The following is a 25,218-nucleotide window of genomic DNA, read 5'->3' as shown; positions in this document are numbered from 1 at the left end:
TTACAAGAAAATCTTTAAAAAACTAAGAGTGGTGCAAAACAATGAAATCCGACTTATTTTCAATCTGAAAAAATGGGAGCATATTACCCCTTACTATCAAAAACTACATTGGTTCCCTATTGAGGCTAGAGTTTTATTTAAATTCACATGCATTTGCTTTAAATCAATCTTTATTATGTCCCCAGGTTACCTTGTTTCTCATTTTTTTTATACCACTCTAATAAGACCACACGTGGAGTTCACTTATTTACATACCCAACCGTCAAATCATGTTGTTTTAGGAGATTTCTTGAGAGAACCCTTGCTTTTCAGGCAGCCAAAATGAATTCCTGGATTGGTAAAATCATGCCAGGAGTCTCATCCTATTACTTTTTTAGAAAATTATTAAAGACACAACTATTCGATAAATTTGTAACTTAAGCTTATGCTTTTATTATTCTTATGTACTGTTTACATTTTCTATGAAATTGATGTATTTCTTATGAATTGTTTATCTGCTGAATGTTGAGCATTATTTGTTGTGAACCGCCTTGAACCATTCGTGGTCTGGCGGTATATAAGAATAAATTATTATTACCTATGTGTACCTACTCCTTGCATTTACAGGCTATACCAGTTACACTTGCCCTTGCAGAATAACACTGAATCACTAGGCTTGCCACTTACATACACGAATGTACAGTGATCCAAGGATTGGGTATTATTTTGATAGATAAATTGAACCAGTATTTCTATTGGTGGGTAGGTGAGTCGAGAGACTTTGCTTGTTGTACTATTCTTTATAGCAATTTGGAACGCTGAGGCTTTTTCAGTTATGATTCCTCAACAATTGAATAGTCTTCTGTCTGATGTTAGCCACTGAGGAAAACTATACCCGAGCTATACAATATTTATAGGTACATATAGAGATAAATGCATCTATAGAATAAAAAAGAACAACAGTATAATAGAATAATAGTAAAAGTTTCTACATAAAATAAAATTAAAAATTAAGTAAAGAGACATTTGGACCGATGATAGCCGCATGTAGGTTACTAGCTAAGATTGGTTCTAATGGCACAATAACCGCGGGCAATTGAGATCCATAGTCTCTATCATTATCTATAATATTGTTTATATAGACATTCTCGATCTAGCATTGGCCTATTTTTCAGGAGTTATTAGTGTGTTGCACTTGAAAAACCAAAGGTATAAAGCCATTGAGGAATACAGAGGTGGCTCAGATTTTAATGTTCTATCAGAAAATAATGGCAGATCATTTGTTTCTTTAAAAATGTCTTCCCTCACCATCTTCAAGAAATTATAGCAAGGAATGCTACAATATTCCAGAGTGTTCATTAATGGAAGAACTGATTCCTTACCTGTCCCCAGAAAGAGCTAATAAGACGAATGCTCTCATTCATCATTTTGAGTAAGAGGTGAAATTCACTATCATCATATTCAAACCGGTTCCCGAAGACAATTGAACAGATGACATTTGAGGTTGCTTGGCTGAGGAAGTAGGTGGGGTCAAAGGGTAATTCTAAGGAAATGAAATAGAAAGAGAGTCAGTGAAACTCAGATACTAGGTCTGAGGGTAGAGATGATTCTTTAGACTTATGCAAGTACTCAACAAAGAAAAAAAATCTTATACACAGACCTTTGGTGTTCCTGAATTGCTCCACCAAGAAATAGGATTCCTCCTGAATTCGTTCCTCGATGCCTTTCTTCCCCATCCCAAAATTCTTCAGGGTCATAAGAGAAAATGGGCGCATCCACTTCCAGTTCTCTTCATTAGCAAAACTAATCCCTTGGTAGAAAATCAAAAAGGAGAGCTTCTGATTGATTTTCATACCACTTTTTCGAGGAAGTGTACAACGAGTAAATACAGAGGGTCTCAAGAATGGATGTAACAGAAGAACTTTAAAGGACTTGACATGGGCTGTGTTTCAGCAGAACTCCTGCATCAGGGGCTATCAGTATCAGTAGTTCAGCTGAGATATGTTCCTTAGCTTGTACAATCTAATTGGATAGATCAAACACATAGCAGTAGAAATATCACATCCTAATTGCTTCACCATATACCAGCAGGAAGCTTTACATACCGTATATACTCGAATATAAATCAATCTGAATATAAACTGAGGTTAGAAATTTGCATTATGTGAATGCTGTTTGTCAGGGATTATGCCATAAGTAATCATTAATTTTTCTGTTGGGGCTGTTTTGAGTCCAAAAAAGCTGAAGGAGAGCTGACAAATATTTTCCTACTTGGGACCACAACACCAACCAAAGTTTCAGGACTTCTATTCCCACCAGAACACCTGGCCTCAGTCACACATGCAAAAAGCAGGCAAAAAATCTTTTTCAAATACAAACCCACAAACTAAACGAAACCCTAATATGCCAGACTCTGCACATAGTACACCACAAGAGAAATAGAAAGAAATGCATTTATTTCTGAACAGTTCAAATTATAAAAACAACAGATGTAAATTTTCAAAATTGACATATTTCAATCACTAATTGAACATTAAAAACAGTTTCCTAATTTTATCTGGCAATTTTATTTTTCTGATGATCTTGTTCCATCTGTGCTCTTAACTCTGTTTCCATGGCCTTCTTCTGCCTTTGCTGTTTCTTTCCTCTCCTTCACCTTTTGCACTACATCTATCTTTGATTTTCATATTCAGTTCTTCCATTTTTCTGCTTCCATCTAAAATCTATTTTTCCATCTCTTCACCTTCCTTCCATCCATGTGCCCCATCTCTTTCCTTCCCCTCCATCCATGTGCCACCATCTCCTCCCTCTCCCCTCCATCCATATGCCCCCATTCCTCTTCTCTCTGCCCCTCCCATTCAGCTTCTCTCTCTTCTTCCTCCCTCCACCCCCACCTCCCGTCCCACCAAATGTTCTCCCCACCCAGTTCCGAAGCCCCCTCACCAAGAAAACTACAAAGAGGTCACTGGTGCAGGAGTGATTCTCTTGTGCTGCCAGCAGCCTCCTCTGCACCGTTCCTTTGCTGTGGTCCACCCAAGCAGAAACAGGAAGTTGCTTCAGAGGTGGGTGGACCACGGCAAAAGAAAAGTACAGAGGAGGCCACTGGCAGCACTGGAGAATTGAAGAACAGTGGCTTAGGCACTCCTATCCTCTTTATATGCAATTGTGTCTTGGCTGTATATGTGCTGACTAGTCAGCCATACCAGGCTAGTCTACCACAATGCTGTTCATCCACAGTTTGCCTAAATCTCAAGGGGGAATGCTGGATGTGTGGTTTGGGCAGGCTTATGACTTGGATATACGTCTTATAACTCACTAGTCCCAAGTACTAAATAGCTTAGATTTTCTTATTATTATTGATACATACTAAACCTGGACCTCAGTAACACCACTCGCAGCTCAAAAATCTTCCATAGCAGTTAATTTAACGTGTTCAATCTTCACTGGTCCGATTATGGTATCACTTAGTGCATAATAAGCCTTCTTTTATATATCAAAGTGCCGTCTTCAAGATTTCACAATTTTTTATATATCTTTACTTTTATATATCTATTACTTATCTTTAAATCATTAAGTTTAATGATCGGGGAATCTCAAATCCGACATGTTTCGCTTGTTGCGCTCTATCAAGGATCCTTCTCTCAACCCTTCTGTTGTCATCCAATAAATAGTTACCTCTTGATGTAAACAGTCATTGAGGCTTGGCTATTCTATAAGTTCATAGGGTCATTTGAAATCTTTGATGAACAAATCTTTTGAGTTTATAGGAACATAGCTTTGGAATGACTTTCCAACTGTGCTAAGAAAAGTTTCTTATTATATCTCTAGAAAATTGTTAAAACCTTTTTATTTTTAATGATTGTTAATTGAATAATTTTGTTAGGACATAATATTTTTAAAATTATTGTTATTCACATACAATGTGTTATGACAATAGTTCCTTTCTTTTCTTTGCAACAATTTACCACATGATATTCAGTGCTATTTAGTCATCTAACCGCTAATATCAGCAAGATATAGGTGGCCATCTCCTGCTGAATTTCCCAGTCATTGGATAGCCTGGTCACCAGCTATATCACGCGACATAGCCAGTTAATACTAATATTCATTCGCTGACCGGCTAAGTTTAGCAGCCAGATAGACCCACCTAAATAGAAGGCCTATCTTTGACTGCTTTGACTTATTGGTCAGCCAAAGATTATTGGCTTGGCCAGCTATGTCAAATATGGTTAAAAAAAAAAAGACCATAAATTCAGTGCCGGTCACTGGATACGACCCCAGCATTGACTTTCTGGATTTGCTACCAACTACGAGAAGTAGCTGAGCTGCCTCTTGTGGTCTGAAAATTGGTCCCTCAGAATTTATTGCAAACCGCTTTGACACTTGGCATATTGTAAGATATGAAAAACCCGCCTAGTTAATAGGCAGGATAAAAATGTCTAATTAAACATAAGCATCACTTCTCACACTCCATATTCCCTATTCCTGCCAACCCATACATTCCTCACTGCTTAATTCAGACATACTTTTATCACGGCTGTTTAAACTAAGTCCACCACAAGGACATACTTGAGACTACAAATAGAAGAAAGGGGAAACACACAGCTATGTCACTGAAGTATTGTATGTCCTTTTCAACTTGTTATTTCTAAGCCTTTGTGGGTGCTGAGAATAACAAGGAAGGATGATGGCCAGTACTAGAAAGATGAACCTTATTAAGAATAAATGGCCGACCACTGGGAAAATTATTCCCTAGAACAATATAGGAAAAACAACTGGCAGATTGAGTGGCTAAATGGTCCTTATGTGCCAAAGGCAATGGAACATTTTTTATGAGAGGATGGAGGTGGAACCCCCCCCCCCCTCCTTAACAAATCCAATCCAACCCAGCCTCTTTTTTTTCTTAATGCTGATGCTGTGTTGGGTAAAATATTAGTTAGGTCATAGCCCTAAAGGCCCATCCCATTCTATTGCCTTTGTTTTCAGCTTAATCTTCTACAGTACTCTGTTTTAAGCAAACAGAAACATTGATAGATAACATCATCCAGACATATTTACCAAATCCTTGAAAAACCTGATCAAACACTGGCATTTTTCCTCTTTCATTAAACACCTCTGCTTGGTTGATCAGAGCTTCCTTTACAACTTCGTACCCATTAAGTATCACTACCATCTCAGAGCCAAAATATATCCGGAAAACAGGTCCGTACTTCTCACTCATCTACAAGAAAAAACAAAAGAAAATTATTTGTAAAAAACCATTTTGCACTTGAGAGCATGTGATCTGAGTTTGTATCAGCTTTACTCACTCATAAACTATCATGTCTTTTTTTTCTCAAATATAAATATGAAAAATTATGTACAGTACACAGGAAAAACAGGGCTGCTTTTACCATTTGATAAACTAGGGATCTACCTAAGGTTAGGGCTATCAGAATTTTTTTCTTAAAAAAAAAAAAAAAGGACATGTGACCCTGATCTCAATATGTATATTTTGGAGGAGAAGGGGAGATATGACAGAGACATTTAAACACACGCATGGCGGAAATGTGCATGAGTCAAGTCTCTTTCATTTGAAAGGAAGCTCAGGAATGAAGGACATAGGATGAAGTTAAGAATAGAGAATGACACGGGGACAAATTTGTCCCCATCCCAGCAGGAACTCAATTTCCCCACTCCATCCCCACGAGTTTTGTCACTGTCCCATTCCTGTAAGCTCTGCCTTAACTGTGCAAGCCTCTAACACGTATGATTTTAAAGTGTTTGAGGCTTGTGCAGATGAGGACAGAGCTTGCAGAAATGGGGTAGAAACAGGAAAGAACTTGGGTCCACACAATTTTCTAATCTTCAGAACACCACTCTCAGAACTTATTGACATATTTACTGCCTTTACGTTTGTGTCTTTTAAAGTTCCTCTGGCAGTCTCTTTTTTTGGAGTCCTTTTATGTTGCTTTAATTTAACAGAGATCCATCTTCCCTGCATATCAGTGTCATGAGACAAAATCTGGGTGTTAGATGATTTCCTGATAAAAATGATGACTCTATTCTTTTTATCAATGGCGGGTGAGAAAAGTGGGGCGAAGGCCCAAGGTATGGAAAGTCTACAAGAAGCCGCAGCATCTAGATGGGATTCCTGCAAGAAAATCACATCTGCTGACACATTAGAAATATAATTCAGAATTTTCTTGGATTTGATGGGATTATTCAACCCTTTAACATTGAGGGTGGAGCATGTGATAGGCATGTTACAGTAGAAAATGATGCCATAATAATTAAAGTAATGTATAATAAGTAGAGTAAAGTACATATAACAAAATACAAAAAGAAAAGTAGCTGAGCAGTCAAAAACTTAATCCCTGTTGTAAACATACAGGGGAGAATAGCTAAGTAGCTTAACAAGATAACGGCTGCTGTAAAAAAGGCGATCAGTGACAAGAAAGCATCGTTCAAAAAATGGAAACAGGACCAAACACAGGCCAACCAAAAGGAACACAAGGAAAGCCAGAAGGAGTGCCACCGAGTGGTTAGGAGAGCAAAGAGGGAATATGAAGAGAGACTAGCGGGAGAGGCAAAAAATTTCAAATCATTCTTCAGGTACGTAAAGGGAAAGCAACCAGCGAGGGAGGAAGTGGGGCCCTTGGATGATGGGGACAGAAAGGGAGTAGTGAGGGAGGAAAAAGAAATAGCTGACAAGTTAAATGACTTCTTTACGTCGGTCTTCACGAGGGAGGACACATCCAACATTCCGGAACCAGAGGCAATAGAAAATGGAGATCAAGATAGCAAGCTGGTCCAACTAGAGGTGAGCCAGGAGGATGTCCTCAGGCAGATAGACAAGCTAAAGAGCGACAAGTCACCAGGTCCGGATGGCATTCACCCAAGGGTGCTCAAGGAATTAAGGAATGAAATAGCAGAGACACTTCAGCAAATATGCAACCTATCCCTAAAAACTGGAGAGATCCCGGAGGACTGGAAAATAGCAAATGTCACGCCCATCTTCAAGAAGGGTTCAAGGGGCGACCCGGGAAACTATAGGCCGGTGAGCCTCACATCGGTCCCGGGAAAGATGATGGAGGCGCTGATTAAGGACAGCATCTGTGATCATATCAAAAAAAATGGACAGCTAAGGAGCCAGCATGGGTTCTGCAAGGGTAGGTCGTGCCTCACAAACTTGTTGTACTTCTTTGAGTGGGTAAATAGCCAGGTGGACAAAGGTGAACCCATAGACATAATTTACCTAGACTTCCAGAAAGCCTTCGATAAGGTACCACATGAGCGGTTGCTCAGGAAGCTATGGAATCACGGGGTGCGAGGGGAGGTCCACCGATGGATCAAAAACTGGCTGGCAGACAGGAAGCAGAGGGTTGGTGTAAAGGGCCACTACTCGGACTGGCAAGGGGTCACAAGCGGGGTTCCTCAAGGGTCAGTGCTGGGACCGCTCCTGTTTAACATATTCATTGACGACCTGGAGGCGGGAACAAAATGTGAGGTCATCAAATTCGCAGATGACACCAAACTATTCAGCAAGGTTGAAACCACGGTAGATTGCGAGGATCTCCAAAGGGATCTTACGACACTGGAAGAATGGGCGAAAAAGTGGCAAATGAGCTTCAATGTAGGGAAATGCAAGGTCATGCATATAGGGAGAAGGAACCCGATGTTCACTTACAAAATGGGGGGATCAATGCTAGGGATCAGTAAGCTGGAAAGAGACCTGGGAGTGATGGTAGACACAACATTGAAGGCGTCGGCACAGTGCGCCACAGCCTCGAGGAAAGCAAACCAAATGTTAGGTATCATTAAGAAGGGTATCTCGACCAGAACGAAGGAAGTCATCCTGCCACTGTACCGGGCTATGGTGCGCCCGCATCTGGAATACTGTGTACAGTACTGGTCACCGTACCTCAAAAAGGACATGGCAATGTTTGAGGGAGTCCAGAGAAGAGCAACTAAACTGATTAAGGGTATGGAAAACCTTACATACACTGACAGACTGAAGAAGCTGGGGCTGTTCTTCCTGGAAAAGCGGAGACTCAGAGGAGATATGATAGAGACCTTCAAGATCCTGAGGGGCATCGAAAAGGTTGACAAGGACAGATTTTTCAATTTGAAAGAAACCACAAGAACAAGGGGACACTCGATGAAATTGAAGGGGGACAGGTTTAGAACAAACGCAAGGAAATTACTTTTCACACAGAGGGTGGTGGAGACATGGAACACCCTTCCGGAGGCCGTGATAGGAAATAGCACAGTACAGGGTTTCAAGGAAGACCTGGATAGGTTCCTAGAGGACAAAGGGATTGAGGGGTACAGATAAGAGCAGTGGAAGGTTTAGAGATAAGTGTAGAGGTAGGTATAAAATTAGTCAGGGACCGCTGCTCAGGCAATATGCCTGATGGGCCGCCGCGTGAGCGGACCGCTGGGCGGGATGGACCTCTGGTCTGCCCCGGCGGAGGCGACTACTTATGTTCTTATGGGTCAGTGAGCCATATGGACCTACAAAGCAGAAGCTAAACAGCAAAACCAGCAAAAGTAATGAATAATTGGCACCCTGCAAATGAGCAGACAATGCTATATTTAACAAACCTGTGGAGAAGAAAGATACAGAGCAGGCAAAAGCATGTACTCATGAAATTCAAGGCATGCAACAGAGTAAAAGCATATTGAAACAGCCAGAATACTTATCAGGTACAATCAATTGTACTCAATGCAAGCTACTCAAGATACTCACAAGTTCAGTGGGATTAGTGAAGTCCTTTGTGCTGTTATTATAGGTGACTCAGAGGCGCGCAGGATATATCATTCCAAACTTCGGCCCCAGTTGTTTTAGTTTGGGGCGATATTCAAGAAGCTGCTTCCGCATTTTGGCAATGTGCTTTCCCAAATCGGGGACAAATAACAAAGTGCTCCCCTCAAACTTGACTGGAGCCCTGATATGTGCTGCTTCCGCATTTTGGCAATGTGCTTTCCCAAATCGGGGACAAATAACAAAGTGCTCCCCTCAAACTTGATTGGAGCCCTGACATGTGCTTGTTGCATAATGGTCATCACTTGGGTGTAACTAAAGTACCTGAAGAAACAAATATATCTTGCTTTCTTCTTCTTTTTGGGCTCTCTCAAGAGGATTATATCGGGTCTTTTTATCTGTCAGTTGCTTTGCCAATAAGTGTTTTGCATTCTGCACTATGAGGGGAGAGTGAGTGTGGCGTAGTGGTTAAAGCAACAACCTCAGCAACCTGAGTTTGTGGGTTCAAACTCACACTGTTCCTTGTGACCCTGGGCAAGTCACTTAATCCCCCCATTGCTCCAGGTACATTAGACCGTGGGCCCACCAGGATAGACAGGGAAAAATGCTTGATTACCTGAATAAATTCATGTAAACCATTCTGAGCTCCCCTGGGAGAATGGTATAGAAAATTGAACGCACAAACTTGTGTGCAGAAAAGTACTTGGTGCCCCAACTTCTATGTGTTCTTTGGTAAAGGAATTTATAACGTCTTAACCCATGCTGATAGCCACATTCTTTTTTTTTTAAGTTTGATATTTTTATTAAGTTTTTGTAACAGTACATAAGAACATAAGAAGTTGCCTCCGCTGAGGCAGACCAGAGGTCCATCTCGCCCAGCGGTCCGCTCCCGCGGCGGCCCATCAGGCCTATCGCCTGAGCAGTGGTCCCTGACTATCCCTATAGCCTACCTCTACTCCTATCTGTACCCCTCAATCCCTTTATCCTCTAGGAACCTATCCAAACCTTCTTTGAAGCCCTGTAACGTGCTACGGCCTATCACAGCCTCCGGAAGCGCGTTCCATGTATCCACCACCCTCTGGGTGAAAAAGAACTTCCTAGCGTTTGTTCTAAACCTGTCCCCTTTTAATTTCTCCGAGTGCCCCCTTGTACTTGTGGTTCCCCATAATCTGAATAATCTGTCCCTGTCTACCTTTTCTATGCCCTTCAGAATCTTGAAGGTTTCTATCATGTCTCCTCTAAGTCTCCGCTTTTCCAGGGAGAACAGCCCCAGCTTTTTCAGTCTGTCAGTATATGAGAGGTTTTCCATACCCTTTATCAGGAGTAAAATCATGAATTATTATCAAACCACTGGTCTTCCTGGCAATGTTAGAAATCAGACTTACCTTCATAAGAGCTTTCCCTATATTCTTGGAATTCATCTGCATCAAGTTACCTATAATAGGAAGGGGAATTGGACCAGGGGGAAGTTTGTCTCTTTGGTATGTTGTCCTCCATATGAAAAAGAAGAGAAAGCAGGAAAGGCAAGCAGCCAGAAAGACGGTCTGTGCCACAGAAGCATCCATCCTGAGGAGGCTTTCGTTCCTACTGAACTTTTCAGTTTCTGTCTTATATTCCTCAGATTCCACAAAATTTCCCACTGGTGCAAGTCTCAGTTTAATATGCAAGATGGATATCTTATATTACAGTATTTTGAAGTTGGCATTTGTAGTTTGAACATGCTGGACTCCTCCCAACAGGGCTATTACCATCAAATCTCACGCTTATACAATATGTAAATCTCATAATGTGGTATACGCAATTACATGCCCTTGTGGCATAATTTATGTGGGACGCAGCAGCTGTCAAATTCAGGTATGATTAACTGAACATAAATCCAGAATTACTACTGGGAACATCCAAGCCCCACTGGTCCAACATTGGCAGGACAAGGCCCATACAGTGGAGGATATCCTAGGGAGAATAATTGATCATGTAAAAGAAGAGTGGGAGGGAGGAAATTACGAAAGGAGATTAAACTGTAGTGAACAATTTTGGATATTTCTCCTTCATACAGTAACTCCTTTTGGACTTAACCAAGAAATAGAATGGATGACATTAAAGTTTTCATTGTTTGAATTTCCCGGTTTTGCTGACATCAATAGTGACGTATACCAGGAACACGAGATTAAAAGATTGAAGAAAAAAACGCCACGGCCATCTTAGCACTTTAGAAGTTCAGTCGAGATACAGCGGAGTAATACTGAAGGGGTAACTTTTTGTTATCACTGGTAATCTTCATATAATGTATACTAAAGTAAATGTTTTTTAAGCTATTGTTGTTCATCTACTTGTTTTACACCATAGGGAACTTCTTCTTGATAAAGCCTATGGCGAAACATGTCGTTGCAGACAGGTCCCTACCCGACGCTTTAGGATCAACAAAGTTTCTTGCATACAACACGCACGAAGCAAAGTACAAAAATTTTTGAACAGCAAATCTCTTTGAATATTAACTATTAAGGTTTTAGAACTTGAAAAGACTATTTAAAAAGACTATTTATTGCACTATTAATGCACTTTATAAGCCCAAGCACAAAGCAAAGAAAAATGTTTTATTAAAACAAGTCTGATGAGAATGAACTTGCCATGAAATGTCTCAGCCAGGAAACAATTGGCTGGTGGATGGCACATTCTGAAGACTTAACAAAAATTTTGGGTAAAATTAGTGTGCACTTGGGGCTCCTTTTACTAAGGTGCGCTAGCGTTTTTAGCGCACGCAGGAAATTACCACGCACTACACCACGCGCTATGCAGCTAGAATTAACACCAGCTCAATGCTGGCGTTAAGGTCTAGTGCACGCTAGAGAGCTGCATGGGAACGGGGACGGCGGGAATCCCGCGGGACCCGTGGGCATCCCGCGGGTTCCCCCTTCGGGTCACGGGGATCCCGTGGGGATGCCCCCTAGGATCACGGGAATCCCATGGGGACGCCCTCTAGGGTCGTGGGGATCCCGTGGGGACACCTCCGAGGGTCGCGGGGTTCCTGCGGGGCTGGATGTACTAAGTCGCGCGGCTTTTCTCCCTACCTGCACTGCTTGCAGCACAGAGCTGAACGGAAGTCTTCCCGACATCAGCGCTGACGTCGGAGGGGAGGGAGGGCTTAAACAAAGCCCTCCCTCCCTCCGACGTCAGCGCTGATGTCGGGAAGACTTCCGTTCAGCTCTGTGCTGCAGGCAGGGTAGGTAAGGAGGAGTAGCCTCGCGGCTCAAGTGGCTACCAAGGGAGAGGGGCGGTCCACCCCGCCCCGGGTGCAGCACAGCCGGCCAGGTCCCCTTACTTTTGTGGCACTTCCCCGACCGACCGACAACAGCCCTGGTCCGACAAACCTCCCTGCCCTTAACCGCGAATCTAAATTACCTTCTTACAGCAGCTGTAAGAAGGTAACAGCTGTAACATGAGGAAAGCAGAAACCAGGCAACAAAGGTAGGAAAATAATTCTATTTTTTTTTTTTTTTTGCTTCAGGATAAAGTAGTATATTAGTTGTGTTGATAAAAATTTATAAACAAAAGAGGCTCTGGTAGAAACCCGTTTACAAAGTATGTATTCTTCCCAATTAATATTTCCAAATTAATAAAGTCTTTTTGCTTATTTGTAAATGGGTTTCTATCAGAGCCTTTAATTCAGTAGCATAATTAAATGAAATAACTATTTCTGAAGTTTATAGGGACGGGCGGGGACGGAGGGGATTCCTCATGGGGATGGGCGGGGACGGAGGGGATTCCTCATGGGGACGGGTGGGGATGGAGGGATTCCTCACGGGGACGGGTGGGGATGGGTGGGATTCCTCATGGGTACGGGTGGGGACGGGTGAGATTTTGGCGGGGACGGGTGGGATTTCTGTCCCCGCGCAACTCTCTACTGCACTTGGCAATGTAGCACACGCTATTCCACGCGTTAAAGCCCTAACGCAATTTAGTAAAAGGAGCCCTAAGTTTTTGATAAAATTTAAATGCTGCTTTATGTTGACAGTGTTTAAATTCATTAGCAGCTTATAAAAATATGTGGCTGTACATGTATACTAAAAAAAGGAAAGCAATAGGGGACACATCTGGTTGCTTGTTGTACAAAAGCTGCAGAATGTGTTTTGCTTTTCTAATCCTGTAATCTTTGTGAACTCAGAGTGAAGCAAAACATTAAAGCCTCTTCCCACTCCTCCCCTCGCTATCAGCGTGCCCCCTTTTCTCTAGTTGCTCACTGCCATAACAACTTCAACATGTTCCTTGTGACTGCATCAGCTCTTCCACTGATGTCACTTCAAGGCGCCACCCATAGGAAGTGACATCAGAGGCAGAGCCATCGGGGCCGCGAGGAGCCTGAAGTTGTTGCGGCGGTGAACAGCTAGAGGTCTAAGGGAAAAGAAGGAGGGTGCACGCTTGGTGGGGGGGGGGGATTGGGAGAAGGAGCGGATGGCTGAGATGAGGGTAGGGAGGGGCACCACAGCCCTGGATGCCTCTCGCCCTCGCTATGCCACTGTTCTTTGCTATTGTTGTTGGCTGTTTTTTTTTTTTTTTTCTTGTTGTTTTCTCATTTCTTTCAATTCAAGGCCTGGTTAAAAGCCAGATCCTGTGAATTCTAGGAGGGAGTGCTGAAAAGTTCTCAGCTCAACCAAGAAGAGAATGAGTTGATATATGGTTCAATCAATGATCTCAAACAATGTTAAAACATAGGATTTCCTTTCTATAAATTGGCACTTAACGAAATAAGGTAACACTCTTTTCAATTACAGTGGGAAAATAAGCATAGAAGTTAAAGGGACACGTGAGGTTGCTGAGGAAAAGTGAAGAGAGTTCATCAATGTTCAGTGTGATGAATCCTCAGCACAACACGTTAAAGAAACTTATTGGCACAGGAAAAGTCACAAAGTACAGTGCACTTACGATCAACTCTTCAGTTTCACTGACAGAAGCCAAACATGATAAAAGGGCAAAGAAAAAGCAGTTCATGGTGCACTCTGCTAACCTTTTAACTCGCTTTTTAGCTTTGGTGGTTAGAGGGAGAAATTAAGTTTAACCCACATTTCTTCTATTTTGTAGGTTCTATGGTCCAATCTGGTTCCCTCAAGTTCCAAACTAGGCTGGCATTTGCAACAACATGGGAAAGATTAACAACATATTCCATGCCATTTACGAATAGAGGTTGAATGAATTTCGATTTCATTATAGAACTGAAATTGTCCCCAAATCCTTTTTCTGCCTGGTTTCAGTTTTGGCCAAAAAGCTAGAGGCATGGCTTCAGTTTTGGCAGAAACTGACTGTATTTTTGGTAGAAACTGAAAATTTGTGCTTTGTTCTGTTTCTCTCCCTCTTTCTTCCTCTCCTCTGAACAGGAGCTGCCTTTCCTCCGTATTTACCTGTAGGTGCTTCCCTCAGGCCTATCTTGCAATCCCTGGAAGTCTAAGCATGTAACAGAAAAAGGAACCAAGTGGTGAGTGGGACAGTACATGTCAACTTCGGAGATAACAATATTTATTTGTTTAAATTCAGATTAAAAACCAAATACAAATATAATGTCCTTTGTATTGATGACCCAATATGGTCCGTGTTTTGGCCTCCAATCAGAAGCCTGCCTCAGGGACACAGTGGTCAGTCTGAAAGAATACATATACAATATATAAACACAACAAATAAAATGACTTCAGTACAAATAGAAAGGAAATCATAAAATAAACATGGCCAATATTGAGAAATAAGATAGAATTAAACTTGTTAACATTTTAAAATGACTAAGGGAAGAGGATAAACGATTACTAGGTACAATAATACATTTAGAAACTGACTAAATCATTTGCACAATATCTGTGTACACATGAAGGTGCCAAACCTACCCACTAGATAGCGCTGTTGTAATTGATTCATAAACTATAAAGGGAAAACAAAATCAAAATCACAAAAACTAAAAAAGGGAACCACATAAGTGGTATTAGAGATAACATGCGTGGAATTAAAGTAGACTTGCGAATGCAAAGACGCAGAGATGTAAGTGAAGTCTATAAAAAGTCCATGTAGCTAAAACATCAAGCGTGAAAAAGCCTACTGTAAAAATCCCATCTAGAAAAAATGTGCGAGCGCCGCCTATGGTACACAAAAACACTAACAAAGATGCATAATATCGGGCTTCCACTGGTACAGAATGAAAGTTCTAAAAAGAACAAGAACTTAATCAAAATGTGAAGAAGTAAAATACAATACGTAAACTGTGAAAATTGTAAAATAAAAAGATCCTTACCACAAAGTAGATAGTGCCGGAGCGATATACAGGAAAGTCTGAAAATCTTTGAAAGAAAAGACACTCCAGCACTTGCAAGCTAAAATAACAAGTAATGCTACATGAAGACGTCCGGCATGGGGCGAACGACATCATCAAGGAGTGTAGTCATGACAAGAGTGATCTCCAGTTGCTGCTGCCCGTGCTGGCTCTACTCTCAAGATGGCTGCCATGACCTCTAGGGCCACATGAGATCACAGCACCTATTTTGAAAGTACAGCATACTATATATGAGCAAGAGTGAAAGGGGATCACTCCTGCCCTGATTACACCACTAGACCACAAGGGATTGTAAGGTAGTTATGGGGGTAGGGGGAGGGGGGTAGGTATTCTTTGCATTTTATTTTAATATACGTGTAATGTGATTGTAAGTAATGCAGTTATGATCTTGCACAGTAATTTATACAGTAAATAGCATGCTCCAAACAAATGTTTTTGATACAAAAGTTCAGTAGGAATTTAAGTCTATAAATTTGGGGTGATAAACTCCTTAAGAATTATTTAACTAAACTAAACTAAACCTTAAGTTTATATACTGCATCATCTCCACGGATGTGGAGCTCGGCACGGTTTACAAGAACTTAAAATATAGGAAGAGAACTAAACTAAACTAAACTAAACCTTAAGTTTATATACCGCATCATCTCCACGGATGTGGAGCTCGCACGGTTTACAAGAACTTAAAATATAGGAAGAGAAGGAAAAAAAGGTTTACATGAACTTATATAAGAAGAGAAGAGTAAGGGGGGATAGAATTACATTTTAGTGAAAAGCCAGGTTTTCAGTTGCTTGCGGAATAATTGGAGGGAGCCCAGGTTCCGCAGTGGGGTAGTAAAGTCGTTCCAAAGACCTGTGATTCTGAAGAGAAGGGATTTTCCCAGTTTGCCTGCATAGCGAATACCATGTAGAGAGGGGTAGGATAGTTTATACCTGTGGGCGGGTCTGGTGGAGTCAGGATTCAAGGAGTTATAGGATAGTGGGATTAATGGAGGAAGAATGCCGTGAATGATCTGAAAAGCCAGGCATTTGAAATGGATTCTGGAAATCACTGGGAGCCAGTGAAGTTTGGCTAGGAGTGGAGAGACATGGTCAGACTTGCGTTTTGCAAAGATCAACTTGGCTGCAGTATTCTGGATTAGCTGGAGTCTTTGAAGACTTTTTTTTGATAGGCTTAAGAAGATGGCATTGCAGTAGTCTAGTTTGGAGAGGATGATGGATTGGACAAGGACGGCGAAATGTTGTTGGCGAAAATAGGATCTTACTTTCCTCAGCATGTGGAGGCTGAAAAAGCATGATTTAGCCAAGGAGTTGAGGTGGTCATTGAAGAAGAGAGAAGAATCGAAAATGATACCAAGGACCTTGCTTGAGAACTCAAGCTGCAGTTTAGCGCCTGAGGGTAGTGCGAAGAGATTGGGCAGGTGTTCTAATTTTGGGCCGAGCCAGAGTAAAAAAGGTTTACATGACATTTATTTATTCTTTATTTAAGATCTGAACCAGACAGCAATAAAATATACACAATAACAGTAAAAATGGAAAACAAAAAAATGTCATTCACGCTAAAAACAAAAACATAGTAAACACTATAAAAGACAGCCTGGGACAAATTCTATAAATGGCGTTCCAATTGTAGGTTGCCTACTGCTGTCTAACCTGCAAATTAGGATGCATGTTTCAAAAACAAACAAACAAACAAACAAAAAAAACCTGAGGCAGGCAGCCTACATTGTAGGCGCCTCTGGTAGCCTAGAGAGGCGCATAGGTCCGCCTAAGCTTGCCTAAGGCTAGACGTGGGCATGGCTTTGCCCGGAAGTGACCTTAGGTGACCTTAGGCAGGTTAGATGGCCCTACGCACCTCCCTAGGCCTGTGGTAGGCACCTGAAATGTAGGCCAGCAAAATGCTGGCCTACATTTCAAGCAGACCTGGTTGCTGAGCTTATTGCGGCAAGGGATCTCCCTGCTACAAAAAGTTTAGTGAACGCAGCAATCTGTACATTTCCCCCCCCCCAGTGAAGACTACTGACAAGGAGGATGCCCCATCCCTTCTGCCAACCCCCCCCCCCCGAACATCGCCGCAAAGAGCATCGGTAGGATGGATGCCCAATCCCTTGAACATCGCTGGCAGGAGGGATGTCGAGTCCCTCCTGCCGGAACCCCGGAAACCACCCCAAACATTGCCGGCAGGAGGGATGCCGTCTCTTGCCAGAACCCCGGAACTCCCCTGAATGTCGCTGCAAAGATTGCCGACAGGAGGGATGCCCAGTCCCTCCTGCTGGAACCCCCAACATCACTGCAAAGATCGCTGGCAGGAGAGATGCCCAGTCCCTCCTGCAGGAAACACCCCCTTCCCTCCCCACCAGAGCATACAGTAGTACTGAAGGTGGTTATTTTCAATTATCTTGAGGAGGCAGAAGGGGGGATTGGAAACTTGTTGAGAGTGGTAGGAAGGGGAAAACTCCTTAATGCGGGTTCCAGCCAATATTTATCCAGGACCCGCCAACTGAATATTGGCCAGAATAATTTTACAGACCAGTCTTTGTCTTGAAAACATAATTGCACAATCTGGAGAAGTATGCATATAAATTGAAAACATTTAAGTTTGTCTCCCTTAATGGAATTTCAAGAACTTTTTCTGTTTCTCATTTAATGGGAACCAAAGACGCTGTGGAGAAGATGATGTTTGATAGGTGCAGGTGCCACTGGTTAAGCACCCGTGCTTTAATGCACTAGCTGACCCATTTTTTGTTTTTTACATTAAAAACCGCTTAGGCTTTAGGCGGTATATCAAATGCAATAAACTTGAAACTAGAAATAGGTGTGTCATTCAGCCTCCCACTGTTATATTACACCCTTCTGTATGTTTAATGTTGTCAGGGAATGTTCTGCATTTAGAACAGAAGATTAACTCACTCCTCTAAGCACAGAAATTAAAGGGCCATTCGAGGCTGCTGAGGAAAGGTGAAGAGAGTTCATTAAAGTTCAATGTGATGAATCCTTGCACAGCAAAAACAAAGAAATATACAGGAAAAGTTACCAAGTACATTGCACTTACAATCAATTCTTCACTAACAGAAGCTAAACATGATAAGAAGGCAATGAAAAAGCATTTCATGTCATGGTGCACTCTGCTAACCTCTTAACTCACTTCATCTTTGGTGGTTAGAGCGAGAAATTAAGTTTAACTCATATTTCTTCAATTTTACAGGTTCTGTGGTCCAATCTGAGACCCTCAAGTCCCAACCTATGGATAAGCTGTCATTTGCAACAACATAGGAAAGATCAACAACATATGCCATTTACAAACAGAGGTTGAATGAATTTTGGTTTCATTACAGTGCCAAAACTGTCCCAAAATCTTTTTTCTGCTTGGTTTCAGTTTTGGCAGAAACTGACCTTGTGTTTGGTAGAAGCTGAAAAGTTGTGATTTGTCCTGTTTCTCTCCCTCTCTCCCCCTTCTCCTCTGAACAGGAGCAGCCTTTCCTCCCTCCCTTCGGCCCATCATGCAATCCCTGTCAGTCTAGGCGTGTAGTCAGGGCAAGAGTGATCTTCAATTGCTCCTGACAATGTTGGTTCTACTCTAAAAATGGCTGCCATGACCTCTAGTGGCAATCTCGTGGGACTGCCACAAGAGATCACAGCAGCCATTTTGAGTGTAGAGCTTACATGAGCAAGAGTGAACGGGGATTACTCTAAGAAGTGTACAAACTATTTCAATGTCTTGGGATATTTTTCTCAAAACCAACAGCATTCATAACACTACCTCAAAATAATGCTGAATTGTTCAATATTTATATCATATATAAATATTAACGTATAAATAAAACATTTTCAAAATCTTTGTGTTGCATCATATTGTGTCTTTTGTACAATACGCTCAGTATTCCTCCACCCAGGTCATGAGCTAAATACAAGGACCATGAATTGAATTGAAGGGAAACATCATCGCACATTTGTGTTCCCACCTCAAAGGCAATCTAAGCCACTCTTTAAAGTCATTGATTTTTATAATGTGCACACATAAACAGGAACCAAAAATGTCTGGTTACTTATCTAGAACACTGGTCTCCAGTGGTGAGGTATGCAGTCCAAGTCAGGTTCTATCTAGGTCATTCATTTTCGTAGATTATAAGATTGTTGGCTAGGTGTTTCTAAGATAGAAAAGCATGGAAGTAATGTAGCTACACTGGCACTTTCCCCATCCTGAGGAAGATCCGAAATGCATTGGTGGGGTGTAGTGTATCAGCGACATGAACTAAACTAAGCTAAGTAGCTATTTGGTTACGATTATGAATTGCTAATGAAATTGAGAACAATAAGGAAAAACAATAAAGAATATGAAAATGAACTAATGTCCAGGAAGAGATTTTTCTCTATTTAATTAAATTATTGACAGAAGATTACCAGTGAAGATTACAGATTTGTAAGAGATATAAAAGATAAAAAAAATTTAAATAAGAAATAAAAACAAAAATTTAATAAGTACACGGAGGTTGAGCCGGTGAAAAGTGATTCCACACGGCACTGTATCAGGCTGGTGGTAATCTGAGACTCCCCATGTGTGGTTTACAAAGACTTTTTCTTGTGGCATGATATAATTAATTAAGATATAGATTTTGATGGCCAACCACAGCTGAGCCACACTGCTACTACTTATCATTTCTATAGTGCTGCCAGATTTGTGCAGTGGTAGAGAATCCCTGTTTGACAGAATTTATAATCTAATCAAAGCAGACAAATAGGGATTAGGGAATGTCACACAGAGGGAATAATAAAACAGACATAGCTACATTACAAGTGAGTAAGAGTTAGGAATTAAAAGCAGCCTCGAAACAGTGGACTTTTAGCCTAGATTTGAATACAGAGCTTGACGTACTGACTCAGGTAGTCTGTTCCAGGTAGAGAATGACACGGTGGCTTTTACCCACGGGTACCCGTGGGTAACCTGCCAAAACGGTGGGGAAAAAACTGTGTTCACCGTGGCTATTATGACAAAGCCATTCACCGCTCCATGGAGCGGTGAATGGCCTTGTCCCCACAGTTAAGGAAGGGAACGCATGCGGTCACCTATCACGCTCCCTCCCTCCTTACTGATCGCTACTGCCACCCAGTCCAAACACCTCCCTACTCCCTCCCTGCCCCTTACCTTCATGGCAGGCGATTTCTAAATTGCCTTCCTATGAGCAGCCGGAGCGTTGAAGTTGCATGTGGCTGTCATAAAAGTCATCTCTGACGCAACCGGAAGTTGCATCAGAATGACTTTTCCAGCAGCCACATGCAACTTCAACGCTCCGGCTGCTCGTAGGAAGGCAATTTAGAAATCGCCGGCCACGAAGGTAAGGTGCAGGGATGTTTGTCAGCACAGTTGTGTGTTGCGAGCAGGAAACACTCCTTCTGCCTTTTAAATTGAAGAGCACGTGAATAGGACTTACTGTTTAGTTTTTTTAGTCGGACTGGGGCCTGTTGTCCGGGGGGGGGGGGGGGACGGTGTGCACGGCGGTAGCAGCTAAGAAGTGTTCTTGCTGCAGGGGGGGTGAAAGCACAAGGAAATATTTTATGTGACAATGCAGTGACATCCATGCAGGAGGAATTTTGTGTAGCCATGGGGAGAATCATGTAGCAAAGACAGAAAATGATTAAATGAAAATTGTTGAAACCTTTCTTTTTTTTTTTTTTCTTTTTCTTTACTCCTTTCTCATTGTCTTTTGTTGCAAACAGCGCAGGATGGTTTTTGATGAGGAGGTGGAGAAAGGAGTGCAGACCTATAACCCTGGACTCTTTCTTGCTCAAACTGGGTCCCCTGGGGAACTAGATATGGATTTTGATGAGATACCAGGTTCAGAGGCAGATTGACCTCTCTGGCAGCAGGAGCCATGGCTGCAGGGGGAGGGGGGGTGAAAGCGCCATGAAGAAAAGGGCAGGGAGGGAGAAAGGGAGGAAAGGTGGGGTGGAGAGGAACAGATGCTGAAGGGAAATGGGGAACAGAGAGTGGGGAGAAGATGCTGGCAGGGAAGAAGACAGAGATGCCAGCCTATGGGGGGAGCAGAGGGAAGAATATGGATGCCAGACCAGTTTGGGGGGGAGGAAGGGAGAGGCACAGTAACAGAGCAAATGGAAGAAGCAGAGAGAAGAGAGACAGTGGATGGAAGGAATTGAATGAGAAGATGAGGAATGCAGAAACTAGACAACAAAGGTAGAAAAATTTCTATTATTTATTTTCTTTAGGATAAAGTAGTATATTAGTTGTGTTAATAAAAATTTATAAACAAAGCCCTGCCAGCTGAACATCTCTTTCTGTAGCTCAGCAGCCAGAACTTTGATTTATAAGGAAGGAATAAGCTAAATATTGCAGTACTGAGGCTTGTATGGATGCTGCGGGGACGGGGCGGTGAAGGGGATGGTGGTTCGGGGATGGGGCAGTGATGGGGACAGATTTTTCCCCCATGTCATTCTCTAGTTCCAGGTATTCAGTGCAGCAAGATAGAAGGGACGGAGTCTGGAGTTGGCAGTAGAAGATATAGATGAGAGACAGAGTTCCTAGGGAGGAGTATAGGGACAGGTAAGAGAGGAGAAACGCTGAGGATTGCATTTGTAAGTCAGTAAGATGAGTTTGAACTGTATATGGAAATGGATAGGGAGCCAATGAAGTGACTTGAGGAGAGGGGTAATGTGAGCATAGCGACAAACGTGGAGTATAATTCATGCAGCAGAATTTTGAATGGATTGAAGTGGGGGGGGGGGAGAGATGGTTTAGTGGAAGACCTGTGAGAAGCAAAAGTGGTAGAAGACAGCTGATATGTGGTCAACTCACATGCAGTAATTTCTCCTTTCGTCATCCAGGGAAGGCAAGATTATGCTCTGTAAAGGTTTCCAAACTTCAGTCTGAAACAATTGTGCAGGTCTCTGTTCACTGCTAAAAATCCTATTTACTCTACAGCCACTCTTCCCTTGTCTATACAAAAGAACAGTTAATGACCACTTACATAACTACTGTAGAGGATTCAAAAGGTAAAATTACAAGAGCAAGATGTGTCTGTCATTGTGTTTCAGTGCATTCCGTAGAAGAAATTAGGCCCTTGAAATAGGTTTTCATTCCAGCAAGCTCCCAAAGTGTTTATAAAGGTGCACCACGAGCAACAAACGCGTGAGCCTTGGCTGTCAAGGCAATAAACAATCTCACTAGACAACAGCACGGAGAAAAGAACAACTCTAAATGTGTAATAAAAGAAATAAACCCCTTTGACAGCTTTGTAAAAGCCAAAGCACCACTTGTGCTCTCTCCCACAGATATTGATATGATGTTTCTGGGAATTGTAATTGTAAACCAAGCTGTATTTGAAGCAGAGAGAGAGAGAAAGAAGAAGAAGAAAAAAAACCAACAACAACAAGTAAAAGAAGCATTAGCAGACTCCAGGCAAATTGCACTAGGGCTCAGCAATGATTCTACTGCAGATTGCTGAGGTGACCTTTGTCAAAGTAAAGCTTACAAACCTGAGGGTGAGAACCTACCATTTAATTTACCAGTTATCTTCATTGTGAAACAGGATTTTTTGCAATGAAACAGCTGATCGATGAATATGACAACAATTCAGCAAATAAAGCAATAAATGAAAAGGAAAATCAAACAAAAAAGATTATAACCTTCTGGAATTTTGTGGTCATTGCCAGGGGTGTAAAAATCAGAACTCTGAAGACTGCTGGGCTTTATGTCTTGTGCCATAATACTGCAAAGAGAAGAGATAGGTATGTTTGTGGTTTCCACTGAAAGGACATTTTAGCATGAGCCTCAAGTTGAGAAGGGTTAGTCTATTCATTAACAATTAGCCACATTTTTCACAGAGCACCCAGGTTGGGGCATTCACAGTTCCAAGAGTATTTTACAAAAGGCTCTCTTGGACATGGAGCCTTTTAGACAATATTCTTATTTTACATACTGCCCATTAGCACAGACATCTAAGTGATTCGCTGTCTAATCAGGTACTCTAAGTACTTGCCCTATCTGTCCTTGAAGGCTTACAGTCTAACTATGGTACCTGGGGCAATGAAGGGTTAAGTAAATTGTGCAGGAACAGCACTGGGCTTGCACCAGGAGCTTCACAGTGCTAAGGCAGCAACTTTAACCATTAGGCCACTTCTCTATTCCAATACACTCATATTGGGGCTCATAATCAGAACTTAAACATGTCTAAAAGTGCATCCAAGTAGACACTTGGTCGCCTTAATAGGTCATCGAAGTGCTGATAATGAAACATTTCTGGATGTATCCAGGGACTTTTTAGGCATCTGAAACCCCCTGTGCACCCAGAGCTGAAAGGGGCATTTCTAGAGAAGTGGCTAGGGTGGTATGCAAGCGGGATATGGGTTGACCTAGACTTAGTTGTCCTGCAGGGATAATCTAATGTTTTACAAGACTTCCTGGACGAAACTTATACGTTATGAATTAGACGATGTAAAGACAGGTATAAATACCAAAAATGTATCCAAAGTGACAAGATAACCACTGCAGAGACAAAGTAAAGACCCACACACACTCCCCAGTGTTCATTGACCCCATCACACCCCCCACAAAGTTCAGAATAAAAACATACATACCTGCCTCCAGAACGTCAGCACCTGCTATAGGAAAGCCTAGTATTGCTGCACAGATGTGTCTTAAGTAGCCTGGGGAGTGGGCTAGTGAACCATAGAGAGGAGGACTCAGGCCCATAAGCCACTCTAACCACTACATTTATGGTGGAAAATGTGAGCCCCCCAAAACCTCACTCTACTGCCATATAGGTGGCACCTGCAGCCATAAGAGCTATTGGGGTGGTAGGTGACTATAGTGGGTTTTGGGAGAGTTTTGGAGGGCTCAACATAAATTATAAAGGGTATATGGTGAGATCAAGTTTCAAGTTTATTAGGATTTTATATACCGCCTATCAAGATTTTATATACCGCCTAAGTGGGTTTACAATCAGATATTCAAGTATTTTCCCTATCTGTCCCGGTAGGCTCACAATTTATCTAACGTACCTGGGGCTATGGAGGATTAAGTATATCTGGCACCTCTAAGGTGCCCAACTGCTCTGTTGGCATGTCCATTTAGCCAGTCCATTACATTGCTGGCCCTCCCATGTCTAAATGGTCTAGATTTGAACGTTTTCAACTTGGATGTTTCTTTGGTTGAAAATGGGATATAAAGTTAATCATCTTAAAGGCTGGATGTCCTGTTGATTTGAAACGATATTATCTATTTGTGCCCACATTGAAATTCCTTTTACAACACAAGGCATTATAAGATAAGTGCCTATGTTAGTTATAATAGTAGCACTATGCACTCTATTTGAGTTTATTGCACAAAGCATTTGCACTTTTTATACAACTTAGAGCTCAATGAATATCTTTAACCTGCATAAGCCGTTGGAACAATCTATCATGATTTAACGGTGCAGGTATCTGAGAGCTCTATGTTAATAGATAATATCATTCCATAGATATTATATACACAAGTCTTATTTTTACTGTTGATTGTTTGACAAGCGAGACTTGGTGCCATTGAATTTTTTTGACTGTTGATTTGAAAAACAGAATATTTTTGGACATCTAGTGGTTCAGCTTTCAAAAATAGATGTTTCTGTGTTTCCAACTTTGGACGTTTAGCAGGAAACATCCAAATTTGACATAGATGTCCTTTTTGAAAACGGCCCTCCACGTTACTAAAACAGTTAGAGGACTTTGGCATAAGATCAACAGTTTTGCGGTGGTATAGGTCATATTTTTCGAATTGGTCACAAATTATCCATTGGAACTCAGAATTTTCTGAAAAAAGTTCTCTCAAGTCTGGGGTTCTACAGGGGTCGTTGCTTTTACCCTTGCTTTTAATTTATATTTGATTCCTTTGACAAAAATATTGTAGAGTTGGAATTACAAATTTCATCTCTTTACAGATGACATCCAGGTTATAGTTTTCCATGAAGAAGAATCAGACGGATGTTATAAAAGAACTTAACCATCGCTTAGATTTATTGGGGACTTGGTTCCCTAATCATGATTTATTCCTTAAATTGATAAATGCTGTGCTCTTTGGATGTCTAGAAAACAGCATCTGCTTTTGATTTAACTGAAAATGAAAGGCCAGTTAATTACTCTGAAATCAAAAATCATTACAGTATATTAGGAGTTTACATTGATTTGGAGTTGAATTTCGACA

General features: G+C 41.7%; 1 protein-coding gene across 5 annotated transcripts in view; it reads right to left on the bottom strand.

Annotated features, from left to right (window-relative positions):
* The window catches only part of LOC117366199 (cytochrome P450 2A4-like), a 54,947-nt gene extending 32,216 nt beyond the window's left edge, over nt 1–22,731 (bottom strand). Inside the window, exons 1-4 of one of the 5 annotated variants that reach the window (XM_033957409.1) lie at nt 22,668–22,731; nt 5,038–5,200; nt 1,640–1,789; nt 1,362–1,522 (exon numbers count right to left, since the gene is read on the bottom strand). In XM_033957409.1, the coding sequence (XP_033813300.1) occupies nt 1,362–1,522; nt 1,640–1,789; nt 5,038–5,200; nt 22,668–22,688 (495 nt within the window). In that variant the 5' untranslated portion in view covers nt 22,689–22,731. Of the gene's footprint in view, nt 1–1,361; nt 1,523–1,639; nt 1,790–5,037; nt 5,201–10,110; nt 10,356–22,535; nt 22,556–22,667 lie in introns of those variants that run through there. The other 4 variants (XM_033957410.1, XM_033957407.1, XM_033957408.1 and 1 more) reach the window with 4 other exon arrangements.
* Nucleotides 22,732–25,218: the final 2,487 nt, after the last annotated feature.

This window comes from Geotrypetes seraphini, chromosome 8 (genome assembly GCF_902459505.1).
Source record: "Geotrypetes seraphini chromosome 8, aGeoSer1.1, whole genome shotgun sequence".
Taxonomy (NCBI): domain Eukaryota; kingdom Metazoa; phylum Chordata; class Amphibia; order Gymnophiona; family Dermophiidae; genus Geotrypetes; species Geotrypetes seraphini.
The sequence above is the reverse complement of the archived record's forward strand: the minus strand, read 5'-3'. Positions and strand labels throughout refer to the sequence as shown.